Source organism: Bombus vancouverensis, chromosome 4, assembly GCF_051014615.1.
Source record: "Bombus vancouverensis nearcticus chromosome 4, iyBomVanc1_principal, whole genome shotgun sequence".
NCBI classification, from domain to species: domain Eukaryota; kingdom Metazoa; phylum Arthropoda; class Insecta; order Hymenoptera; family Apidae; genus Bombus; species Bombus vancouverensis.
In genome coordinates, this window is record NC_134914.1 from 8,910,390 (window position 1) to 8,923,526 (window position 13,137).

The following is a 13,137-nucleotide window of genomic DNA, read 5'->3' on the forward strand; positions in this document are numbered from 1 at the left end:
TGGTAGAAAGAGGTAGTGTTCGTGTAGGTCGTGTTCAAAGTTGTGCAGACGTGTAGGTGAAAGAGAGACGGGGTGTAGCGGGGAGAGAATGGAGGGTAGGGGAAAGAGAAAATGAGAGAGTGGGGAGAGAGAGAGAGAGAGAGAGAGAGCTTCGGACCTTTCCCAGAAAGCAGAAAGCACGACGGAGCAATATCGCAGCGTCTGCCGGTGTTGTAAAACTGCTTTGGTCTCGCGTTTCGCTCGCCCCCACGCCGTTTTAATATGCCTCGTCTCGGTCCCTCGTTCTGCCCCCACCTTGGTTCTTTGCCGCTGTAGAGTTTAGAAAAGCCGGCGGTACCCGGGGCCAAGCCGCGTTTTCGGTTCTTTTTCATGAAAATTCGTAACAAGGCCCGATCAAACTGTCTCTTTTGAATGTCTTCACTTGCTGAAAATCTGCATCGTCTCCGACGCGGGGACAAGGGCCACTGACGTTAGGCAATTTTCTACATGTTGGCTTCCAGCGAAGAGAGTTAATCGAACTCCTGACAGACGGCTTCAAAGAAACTGATGTTTTGTTTAAAACAGCTAAAGAGTCGCGATTCTAAGTACTTAAGAAAAACAATTCAAATATAAGGAAGAAGCGTTGCGTATCTCGTATGGTAGTTCATAGTTTTTCTACTTGGTGACTAAACGGCAGATTGGAGAACGTTCCTTCTTTGTCACATTGCACTTACGTACCTATGCTCAGCGTAAAACTGAGATTTCGCACATTGGGCGTCCCACTTCTGAAACTACATTCTGTGCTGTGTACCAGATAAGAGAATACGAGATCGGATATAGTGTATTTATTCCTCGATGCTAGTTTACACGAAGTACAACTAAATAGAAAATAGCTTAGCAAGTTGTACGGGAGAAACTCAAATTGTGAATCAGCGGACTGTCTCCAGAAATTCAAAATCTAGTCCGATCTCCAGTGTAAATTCTGGTAGATATATGTATATATGATACCGTAGGAAACGGAACGGGTATTGATAATCAACTTGGACGAACTCTGCCCTCTGCACTTTAGTCAGATGTTGCTTATAGAAAGCGTCAGAAAACCTTACGGAAACAAATGGACTTAGCGTATACATGGAGTTGGATAGGTAAAGCGTAGTTTGATAAACTGGTTGGTCATTCAACAAAACTGTCTTCCCAGATCTCATTAACAATTCAGCTTACGCACCTCCGTGGTATCAAGCGAATTATTTAGTCATTAGAGGAAACTTCAACGATGAAACGGGAATAAAAATAACGAAGATTAGATGTTCGATCAGGAAAGCGCTATGATTGCAGCGTCAATCTTTATAACTCGTATATGTACGTTTATGGTTTGCCACGCACCTGTTCGTCGCGCGTACGCTTACGAGTCGCGACGTATGCACACTCTAGTGTGCATGAGGATGGGTAAACATCGTTCAGGAGACGTGCAGAATTTCGCGATGTGGCTCAAGAACGCGACCTTGATATTCAATCCAAACGACAACAGAGCACACGGGTGGAAAAGAAATCGAACACGGGCTAACTTCAGCGCTGCTCAATTATGTGCTTACGTAACAAATCGTTCGGTCGTTTGTCGCGATACGTTAAAACGTTTAGCGTCGCGCAACGTGACGTAAAATTTCAATGAAGTTTAATTGAAAGCATACCGGATCGTGTTTCGTCTTTTTGGAATAGCGCTGTTCGCGATCGCGTGTAATTAAAGGATTATCCGAGTGACCTTTTCAGTAAATCAGGGCTGTCCTCATATAGTTAGCTTACTCTTCAACGCTTGATTCATTTCCATTTTATCTCATTCAATATCAACAACGTCGCAGTCTGTGCGTTTTATAATTTAGGGAGGAGATAAATATAAACGTGTTTCATCTTAAATATTACAACGAGTACCTTGTTTTGGATATTTTGTATATTTGCGCACTGAAATTTTTCATAAATGCATAAACATTCGCAATCTAGTTATAGTAAAAGCATTAAGAAAATGTTTTGACGTAACATTTATTACGGCATCTGGAAAGTGACGAGTATTGAAGTACTGTGGTAACCGGTCGACTCTCCGGGTTCCTTTTCTGTAGGTTAATGCAGAGGTGAAAAATTCGTGTGGAAGCCATCGAGAGGAAGAACATATAACGCGAGTGTTAGGCCGCGTAGGGTCGGGAGATCTCTTTCGGTCGTTTTTTGATATTTTGTCGCGGCATGAATGTACCATTACTTTCTTGCTGAAAAAAGGAAAAATGAAGAAGAAGGAATAAGAAAAAAAGGAGAGATCGGGGGAGGAAAAAACAGAGAGAAAGACTGAAAGGAGACGAGCACAGGGTTGTCGCTGTACGCCTTCTACTTTCGCAGCGTAGCGACAATTACGGCAGTCGTGCAGCCCCGCGCAAGCGCCACGCTCTCTCGTTCGTTGAACCTCATCCGTGAGAGAAACTCGTCTCTCTGTGTGCGTGTGACAAAGAGAAAGAAAAATATAAATGTGAGAAACGAAGAAAGGCAAGTGAAGCGGAGAAAGAAGGAGTGAGGGCGAGGGAGAGAGCACGAAGAGAGGAAAAAGGAGAAAGACATCGCGAAAGAGAGAGCTGGAGTACTCGTAGACAATACCGCGCCAATTCTGCGACCAGCGCCACCTATGCAGGACTTTCCACTTTTAAAATGCATTACGTTGGAGCAAGAACCGGAGGATCGTGTTACGCGTATGAATTTTCAAACATCCGGATGGTTGCGCGAATATTTAGGTGACGATAAACTGGGGTCCTGTTTAACCTTTGTAAAATTTGGTTTGAATAGTAGATTTTTAGTACACGAACCGGTTCGTTGCGCTATTAGAATCGACGCCAGGTCGATGATAAGTAAGCACTTAACCTCGTGCATGACTTTGTTTTCTGGATCGTCGAGTGCACTTTGGCGAATCTGATGGAAAAAGTAGTATGCAAGGGTAATGATAAGAATGATATAGTCACTTGGTGTACACTCACTTATGTAACGATGGAAACCTGTTTGGTATACCGTGAATATATCTTCTATATCAGTGGTTTTCATGATTGTCGTTTTTGTAAATCGATCTCGACTATTTCACGATTTAAAAACGATCAGTTGTTGTGGTTCTAAACGTGTCGAGACATTATATTACGAGCTATATTGTAGTCCTTCGGACAAACACGGGCATTACCTTGGATGTTTCACGGAGGCTGGTCAATCGTTCGGATCGATAATACGCGGCGATTCTTCGCAGTTACACGCGGCCAGATCTTCCTATTTCCTGTTTATAAGCAAGGACTTTTGTATCGAAGGTTTAGAAGAGATATACAGTGGGCTAGAGTTCTCTGTAGCTAGGCTCGGAAATGTCGCCGCATACAATGTTACACATGCAAGGGAACTGTAGCCAAGCTTTTCACCGATGATACTCGATAATCGACGACTGTCCGCCAGCAAGTGTAACGAGGTTAATTTAAATAACTGCATCGTCTAACAGTTGAATCGGAACGTGTCTACGACGCACGTTCTCGTGAATTATTTTTCTAATTTTTACTCATGCGTTTCATAATGAATGTAACATATATACTTCGTTCTTCGTTGAAATACTCGATCGACTACTTCGATCGTATTCGAAAGCCTACTCGGTAGCTGAACTATTCCACTTTTTATCGTGAACTATGGTTGATGTCCGCTTCTTTACCCGTTTAAATTAAAAAAAGAAAAAAGAAGAAGGCTAAAGGCAGTATGTATTTAATCTAGAAAAGTTAATAATACCGATCGTTAATTTTACACGCGTGTGTACGCGTAGGCGTAACCTATGGCTGTGTGTCTCGGCTAGTGGCGTGTAAGAGTGCGCAGAAAATAGAATTACTCTAGAAAGGCCACGGAATTTCACCGATGTAATCAATGAGCGGTCTCGTTCGAAAAACTCTATCACTCTCCCCACTTGAATCCATTGTTCCGTCGACACGTAGGTTTTCCTTTAACTACCGTTAGGGATAAATATTGGCGTGCATGTTTCGAACATTTACAACCACCGCGGGAGAATTTTTGGAAAAAGACCGAAAATAGAGGCGAAGATTGATCGCTTGGAGAGTTGAATTGCGTTCGATCGGCCCGTTGAGAACCACGGCGTTTCGTAGCACCATACACTGTATTACACATTCACAAACACGCATACTCCTACGTATAAAGTACGCGTGTACCCTTCACCAGTGCGGAGGAGAGAACCGAGGCGTCCCGAAGGTGACCGAGTAGCGGCGCCGAACGGAATCGTCATCGACGCAGCGTCGAGCCAGCTCCGCTCACTCTGCTCCGAGCTGTCGAACGCGACGCACGCGCCTCCGCTTCGCTTCTTCCTTCTCTACGAGTATACTCTCCGCACTTAGAGGCATATTTCCCTCGCTTTCTCGCCACCGAGTACTATCATCATCATCAAATGAGAGAGGAGGCCGGCTCTCTCTCTCTCTCTCTATCGAATTCGTTCCTGGGAATATTCAGTCAGTCTGTTCGTGAACGTCCACCTAGTTTTCGCAACACCAGAGAACATATTATTCCTGTTTGTTTTGCTCTCGCGCGTTTGCTTTGAATCTCTCATCGAGAAAGCCGCTTCTCCGCTCAGCTCTTCTTTCGTCTCGCACAGCCGCTTTTGCTCTTCGGATCCGTGCTGTTGCACTACATCGAGTTACGATGTCTTCCTGCTAAAACGTTCCATGTTTAATCTCGTTCGTACCAGCCTCGATCATCGTCATATATCTTTTGGTGCTCGTACTCGAAGAACACGTATCCAGTTCCACGATCTCCTACTCGTATTTTTTGCAACCATCGCTCCTGGAAAAATCTTTGTCTCGAATTATCGAACACCATTCAACGTAACGATATCGAATCTTCAGCATCCGTCTGCGTGATTTGCCGTGGCACGTTCTTCCAGTAAATGTTTCTCGAATTTGAAAATTTTCCAAGAATTATTGTAAAATCACCGATAAGATTGGCCGTTTCTCTGAAAAAGGCCATTTGCGTGCAGGCCCCGTGGGCAGTCGGACATTGTTGAATGCTCTGCTCCTGCTCAAGGCCCATACGGTTGTCCTCCATGGAGGGCGCCGATCGCTCGGATCTCAGGGACGGCAGACGAGTTCGCGGACAGAATGGAGACAGTTGGAGTTGCGAAACGACTTAAAGGCTTTGCCGTGATAACGGATTGTCGAGGTCGAGCCTCGTGTTTGGAGGTTCGGTTTTCGCGAAAGGACAGAGTGGTGCGGAAGGTTCGTGGAGGGGGCAGAAGATCGTGCGGCTCGAAGGTAAAAATAGAATACAAGAAACGAAAGTAAATCAAACCGAACAGGATTAAGAAAAAAATACAGATACAAATAGACAAAAAAAAAAAAAAAAAAGACGAAAGAGGGAGAGATAACGGAAGAAAAGAACCCTTCTACACCTAGTTTAGTCGCGGAGTTTTCTGGTATATAAGGGGTACAAGGTGCGCATGGTAACCGAAGGCAGACAGAAACCTCCCCCTCCTTCCCCATTCCACCCCTCTTTTCCTGCCAGCTTTGAATCAATAATCTCCGGCCAGGATTATATGCAGAGTCCCTTTTATATTTGGTGCCGTGATAAGAAAGATATCGACAGATTAAAGAGCACGCGGATTTGGGGATAACCGCGTAGCATTCGCAAACGTGTCTGGATACGCGATGCGACAAAATCACGGAGAACCTTTATGATTGATTTATTTCCTCTTTTTCGTTGGCGTCACGTCGTGTCTTTCTCCGTTTGCCGGTGCGCGGTATCGGCGCGCGGATTATTGATCCCTCCATCCTCCTCTTCGTCCTTTTGCTTATGATATTTTGAGAAAAAGAGCCAACGCGGAAAATATGATTACCTTGAAATGACTAGGAACGAGAATAGTTCGCTTCACGGAATGATATAGCAATGAATTGATCCCGGTGGTGTGACGTCCATCGTTAGAGGATCTTCTCTACTTCTTTTTCGTTTTTCGATCCAGTCGAATCTACTTTCTCGTATTCATCAGCAACGAATATGAAGTTCAGAGAATAAGATACGTTTCCTAACTTGTGGTCTTTCTTCGAACATTTGCAAAATATTGTTTACTATTAATGATCGCACGTGGTATAAGTTTAATGAATTTCTGTGTTTCTTGTTTACCGCAGGTTAAACGCTCCAAATGGAATTGCCTTCGGCTCCAGATCGTCGTTTAGAAGCTCAAGAAGGTTCTACCTCGGCTGATTTAGCGGAAACGGTTAGTGGTGGTGCATTGACTGTAGAATCAGCGAAAACGATTGGTGCGTCGACGACAGTGTCGTCGTCAACTACATCGGAGAACGGATCAACGAAGCGCGACAATGATGCCGATTCTTCGATGGCTACCGAAGAAATACGCGATGCTACTCGTCGATCCGTCGACAACCAAGTGTTCATCAATCTAGAATTATGTGAGGCTCCGGTCGAGACCTCGAACAACTTTTCACACGGCGAAGGTCAATTAGACATCTCCGGTATGGGTCTGAAACTTGGAAAAGATAAGACGCAACCTGAAGATGCGGATATCGATGTAGAAGTGAAATCGAACGAATCCGTGGATGAACAAGATTGTTCGATGTCGACGCCGACGCCGACGCCGACGCTGACGTTGACGCCGACGCTAACGCCGACGCTAACGCCGACGCTGACGCCGACGCTGACACTGACGCCGACGCCGACGCCGACGCCGACGCCAACGTCGATGTCGTTGTCGGTTCAGTGTACCGAGAAAGAGACAGACGATTCTAAAGTGGATGATAGTTACGGTGCAGGATTCACCACCTCATCGCCGTTGTGTAGAAAAAGACCGCCCAGCGATTTTTTGCCGATCAATGCGGAGATCAAGCGGATCGGCGTTGAAATTTCGGAGAATGAATCGAATCAAGTAAGAAGCGACGTGAGGAGGATCTCACCGGTGTTGGTGAGCCTCCGAGAGCGTACCCTGGGTGAGATATCCCTGTCGTCGAACTCGTGCCTGTTCGACGACGATGTCAACAGTCGATGCATCTCAAGGAACAATAGGATTATCGATGATTTATTAACGAGTGGTTGTAGGTTATCAACGAATGTAAGCGTGGACGGTTCTTTTCAAACGAATCACGGTTCCGAGGAGATAAGCTGTACCGAGTCGGAGCATAGGGTCTGCAGAGTAACGACGTCGCCGGAAGGTGAATGTACCAACGGCAGCGTCGAGGAGGCGCTGGTAGAGCCCTGTAAAAAGCTCGAATACTCGGACTCGTTTATTGATGAGGATTCTTGTTGTTCGCTGTCGCGCGACAGCCCCGAGAGAAATCTCAGCAAGTGCCAGGAACCGAAACAGTGCGAGGAGCCCATCGAGGAGTGCTCGTGTAGCGACACTATGCCTGCGAATAGTGCTTGCACAGCACCGGTTATAAACAACAAGCAGTTGATTGAAATGATGAAAAGTTCTTTACCCCAATTAGTGGTTAAGATAGATCAGATTAATGTGTCGCAGTACTTCTCACCGGAACAGAAAGATGCGAAATGTATGACCGTCGCCTCGAAGAAGAAGCAGAAGAAGAACACCACGTGCAAGGCTGATGATAGCAACGTAGATGTAAGGATTGATCCCAAAGATACGTCGAAGAATGTATGTTCCGTTGAAAGGCGAAATTGCGAGGTCAGTGTCCAAAAGACTGAGTCACAGGACCATAAGGAGAAGAAGGACGATTCTCCTGCAGTATTCGATCTGCTACAGACCAAATTGATAAAATCAACTCCCATTATTTCTATGAAAGAATGCAAGGTGATCTTGCAAAGGATAACATTGCCGAAAACGGTAAAAGCGACGACGGAGGAGAAACCGGAACAAGATGAAACGCCAGCCACATCGGTAATAGAGAAATTAGCAGAGGATGAAGAAGTCGTGTTTTCCTTGCCTTTACCCTCCACGGAGGATTTACAGCCGTTGAACAATTTGGATTCGTCTGAAACGACACCAAGTTCACCGGAGATGTTGGAACCTACCACGGATGTCCCAGAAGCTATTGACACAGAGACGGAAACCGAAACCGGGTCCGATAGCTCCGAAATGTCAACCACGACCAATGTACGTGGATGTGAGGATGATACCGCTTCTGATCAAATATCGTGTCAGGAGAACGAGTCCATGTGCTGCGTTGATATTAATCCGGAGATCATATCGAGGTTGGAGCCTGAGAGGCCGGAAGCTTTTACAGAAGATTCAGCGGAAAGTCTAGCGCTTGCCACTGGTGCGCGGGACGAAGTTAGATCGGATGGAAGCGATTCTGGTTTAGGAAGCGAGATACCCGGTGATCCTGGGCCTGCACCGGTTCCCGAAAGCGATTCCGAAACTTCTTTCTTGGATAGGATACCCGATGATATTCTCTCCGATAAAGAAAAAGGTAATTAAACGCATCGTTCTTTGGTGTAGCTCCTTCTTTTTTCCATTTGAAAATGAATAAAATATATTCTATAAATATGTCGGAGATGGAAGGACAGCGGGATTTCCCGTCCCTAATGTTGGGAAAACCCCCAATACCATAGCCTAGACTTTTACTATAGCCGCCCTTAAGTAATAAAAATAAGAAATAGTCTTAATGTTCCTACTTGATTTTATGACGATGGGTTCGGGCTCGAAATGACATAGCGGGTCACTAGACATAGCCACGGACACGGAAGGGACATGTACCTGACAGAGGTATGAAATGATTATATGGCTCTCCTTAAAAACAAAGATTGACCCGAGAAGTGGGGACAGGAGTATATAAGGGCAGCTTCTTTTGGATTAAGGGAGAGTTAGTTTGTTAGTTAGTCGTTGGACGAACCGTCGAGAAGTTACCCGAATCGAGTAGTACGTTGATACTTGTCCTCCCGTGGACCGTGGATTCGTTCATAGTCTCTTATAGTGTCCACATTCGTATTGATAAATATTAGCTACATTCGCGACGGTAAAGTAAGTAAAGATTCATCGAACGCCCCAAAATATCAACCTGACTCCGAAAATACTTATGTAAAAGAATTTTTTTGACAAATTAATTTTAATAATTGTGATATTGGGTTATAAACGATATGTCAGTGTATTTCTGAATATGCGAGAATATGATAGGAAAATACAAAGTACGATATTCTTTTTCAGTTGTGAATCAATTGGACAGTTTTGTACCGAATGTGGGTGTACCGGGTACACCACAACCATCATTGACGAATTTTCGGAATCCTCCAAAGAGTAATTTAAAACGAAGATTGATGGACTGCATGGATGGGGCTCCTAGTCCGAAGAGAAGCAATACGGAAGAAACCATGAAAAAGAAACGCAATATTCAATTCGACGCTGTCACCGTGTATTATTTTCCCAGGGCACAGGGTTTCACTTGTGTACCTTCTCAGGTACATATTTTATACAATACAGATTTTATTTCGTCATAAATATTACGAAGAATATATTAGTGTTGTAGTATTAATGACATATAGTATGTATGAATATAACGTGGTAAATCGATTTATTTTTCTTAGGGTGGCAGCACCCTTGGCATGAGTGCGACGCATACTCATGCAGAACGGTTCTCGTTATCGGAGCATGCTGCTGAACAGAGGCGAATTCATCGTGCTAGACTAGCTCAATTGCGCTCCGAGCGTGCTGCAAATTGCGTATCGGAAGCAGCCTCCAGCTCCGAGGATCCCAGCGATGATACGGACGAGGAACAAAGTGATAACGAAGAACTGGATATCGATAGTTATTATTTCCTGCAGCCAGTACCTACGTGGCAGAGACGAGCTTTACTTAGGGCGGCTGGAGTACGTAGAATAGATGCTGTCGAAAAGGACGAGTGCCGTGACATTAGAGCTAGCAGAGAACATTGCGGTTGCGGGTGCAAAGGATATTGCGATCCAGAGAGTTGTCCTTGTAGTCGAGCTAATGTAAAGTGCCAGGTTAGTAGATCTATACTAAATACTATACGATAGAGTCACAGATTTTTCTAAGAAACAACTAAATCATACGACTGTGATATATGTTAATAGGTTGATAGAGCGGGTTTTCCTTGTGGATGTACCCGAGATGGTTGTGCGAATAGTTCAGGCAGGATTGAGTTCAATCCAGTACGAGTGCGAACGCATTTCATTCACACTCTCATGCGGCTGGAGTTAGAAAAAAAGCAACGAGAAGAAGAGAGTACGGATCACGACACTTCCGACAATCAAAACGGCAGAAGTCCGTTAAGAGAAATCAATTTGGGATCCGTGATGGAGAATAGGACCACAGAATCGTGTCTGAACAGTGGTGGATTTACGACGCTTCATTACGAAAATCACGACGCTAGGGACGGCGGGACGAATTGTCAACCAGAAGTACCTGGTACTAGAGAGGATAGTCTGGATCTTTACGCAATTAGAGACGATTGCTATCCTAACGAAGACACTGTTGATGGTACGCAGGGACCTCAAAGGAAACTTCATCCTGAGTTTAGTCAAGCTTTTCAAACGTTCTCAGGCCAAACAAGTACCGGAGTAAACTTTCAACAGCCTACTTATCAGGACTATCAACCTTACGCTAACCTTCCTTCTACATCTAGGGTGCAATTTCAGCCGCAATTTCAAACGGTGCCAGGAAATCCAGGGTTCTCACACTATGCGCCTTATGGGCAAGACGCCGGATCAATTCAGGGAAACTGCCAGGTCCATCCCGGACAACACTCATCCAGTTACGAAACTAGCTTTGCCCAGGACGAAACAACCGGATCACAATACACGAATTTAAATTCGGTGCAGCCGATGAATACAGTGGTTCAACAAATAGGTAAACTAGAACCATTTTCAGAACTTTTGTCTGGTAGATATTCGTACTATGGTGAAATGGAGCCCGCGGCGCATGGTACTTACCACGGGAATGGAACCAAGGTCGAGGTAGAAAAGAACCAAGGTAACGAACAACAATCGGAAAGTACGGAAGAGTGTGACGAAAACTTTGGGGAAATTATTAAAAAGTCAATGGTTGAGACTGTATCCGCCTAGGTTAAACTGTAGATACGAAGAATTGTCTATCTGCGAATCCGTCAAATCGTTTTTGACCCATAGTGATTTATAACGAAAAATAGAATTTAACTTTCGTCATTGGAAACCTTGCGAATGAAAAAATAAGAAAAGAAGAAAAGAAGGATAACGAAAAAATATCTCGATAAGAAGGTGCTGGCAATTTGACCAGAAGATAGACTTCCATGCGTTAGATAAATCCGAGTAAATTGTTTATGTGGTTTTCGAATAGAACAAAGATTCTTTTCGAGAATCACTCGCGTTCAACTATGATGAGTCCCGTGGATGTCGTTAGAAAAATTATACGTGTGCGTCCGCCCGGGATGGAAGCTTGAGACATTGTCCTTGTTCCTTTATTATAAGATTGTCGATTGTATAATTGATCGAATGGATAAGACGATGTTCTCAATAAACGTGAAGAGAATCCGGGGCCGCCAGTTCGGTGAAGGATTTTCGGGGAAGGTCTTCGTCGAAAATCTCCATGAACAGTCTCCTTGACACGAAGTTGCAGAAGATATTCAACGAGGTTGTGACCAAGAAACAACATATGGGATCAGTTTAGATTGCAGTTTATAATACTTAACTTTAATATTACGATCGCGGGCCTTGTGTCTTTGTAAAAAAGAACAGAAAAAAAAGAAGGTTTTTTCGGATCCGTGTGACAGCTGCGATGGCGAACAACTTAGTATTTATAGCGAATTCGAAAGATGTTCGCGTTGCTGATTAGAAAGGAAGACAGGCACATGATTGTACACACAAAACACATATATATGTGACCACGAAATGTGAACGATTGTGATACTTGTGCATATGAAAATGCAGTTTGCCAGGATCGTAGGTTAAGAAAATAAATTATGGGACTTTTTTATGCCAGTTAGTAAGGGATCGAGTTTGAATGGTTTTTCAATCAACAGACCATGATAAATGACGATAGAGAATAGATTTTCCGTCGTATTGTAATAAATTCAGAAGCATCGCGGTTATTTACATGTTTCCAATGTTAAAGGAACCATGATTGGTTGGCATACCAAGCGCACGCTGTCTACAGAACATATAACGTTTAAGGTCTCATATATTTTTTTCATTCTTTCATATGGCACCTTGAAATTGCAGGTCCTTTTTTAATATCACGCACATTGCGCGAGGAATAGCAAAATGTGAAAACTTTTTGACGAAAATGCATAAGTTATCGATTATTGAGGATTCTCGAACCCAAATGATCAACGGCTCAATTTTGTTGTCTGTCTATATTCGCAATTTCAAGGTAAGAGTTAACACGAACAAAGTAAAGAAAAGATACCCGCGCGAGGTTTTCTCATTTTTTGAAAAACTATTGCGGTAAACAAAGTCTGATGGCAAATATTATCTCATTCGGATGTTGTTTTGCACACCCATTGTTATTCACCTTGTAGATTTTCAGACATAGACCTCTTTAGCATCCCGGGACGTTGATCGCTATACCCACGATTGATTAAAATATGAAACGTAAGAAAACAATGATAAGACGATAGTATTAAATTTATACATACTTATTGGATGTGTCAGCTCCCAAGCACTTTTGACGATCTTCTATTTCCGTATTTTACACTGTGTTCATCGTCGCTGATTGGTGCCTAAAATCGTTACGTTTGTTGTCAGTGTACAGTGATAACGAAATCTCACTATCGAAAATAGAAGAAACGAAAGGAACATAGATTTAACGCGTTGAAACATTGCGAGGGATGTGACACCTCCGTATGACATAAATATACATATAAACTATACGTATGTAAGTAACTTTTAGAGTATTTGAGTAAAAAAAGGCATACCTAGTTGATAGCGTTTTATTAAATGTTGTGAAAAAGTCTCTTGTCTACCGTGTAATGTGTTGTCTTATTATGTGTGCGTCGTTTCGTTTTTTGTTATTATTTCTACATTCACGATACCATTCCCCAAGATCCTTTGTTTATTTTATCGTTATTATGTTGAAAGCAGTTCATGAAAAATCATATTTTTTATGTGATTCTTTTCAATATATTGTTCATGATCCTGTCTTATTAATTACTTTAGTTGCATAGGTATATCCGGCTGTGCAAGTAACGCAGTGTAAAAATACTTTTC

At 43.4% G+C, this 13,137-nt stretch overlaps 1 protein-coding gene across 5 annotated transcripts in view; it reads left to right on the forward strand.

Annotated features, from left to right (window-relative positions):
• Axud1 (AXIN1 up-regulated 1) overlaps positions 1-12,883 on the forward strand; it is a 34,621-nt gene extending 21,738 nt beyond the window's left edge. For 4 of the 5 annotated variants that reach the window (XM_033334398.2, XM_033334399.2, XM_076617694.1 and 1 more), the window contains 4 exons: positions 6,156-8,411; positions 9,146-9,396; positions 9,523-9,939; positions 10,030-12,883. In XM_033334398.2, coding sequence (XP_033190289.2) covers positions 6,170-8,411; positions 9,146-9,396; positions 9,523-9,939; positions 10,030-11,019 — 3,900 coding nt within the window. In that variant the 5' untranslated portion in view covers positions 6,156-6,169 and the 3' untranslated portion in view covers positions 11,020-12,883. Of the gene's footprint in view, positions 1-3,868; positions 5,286-6,155; positions 8,412-9,145; positions 9,397-9,522; positions 9,940-10,029 lie in introns of those variants that run through there. The other variant, XM_076617695.1, reaches the window with a different exon arrangement.
• Positions 12,884-13,137: the final 254 nt, after the last annotated feature.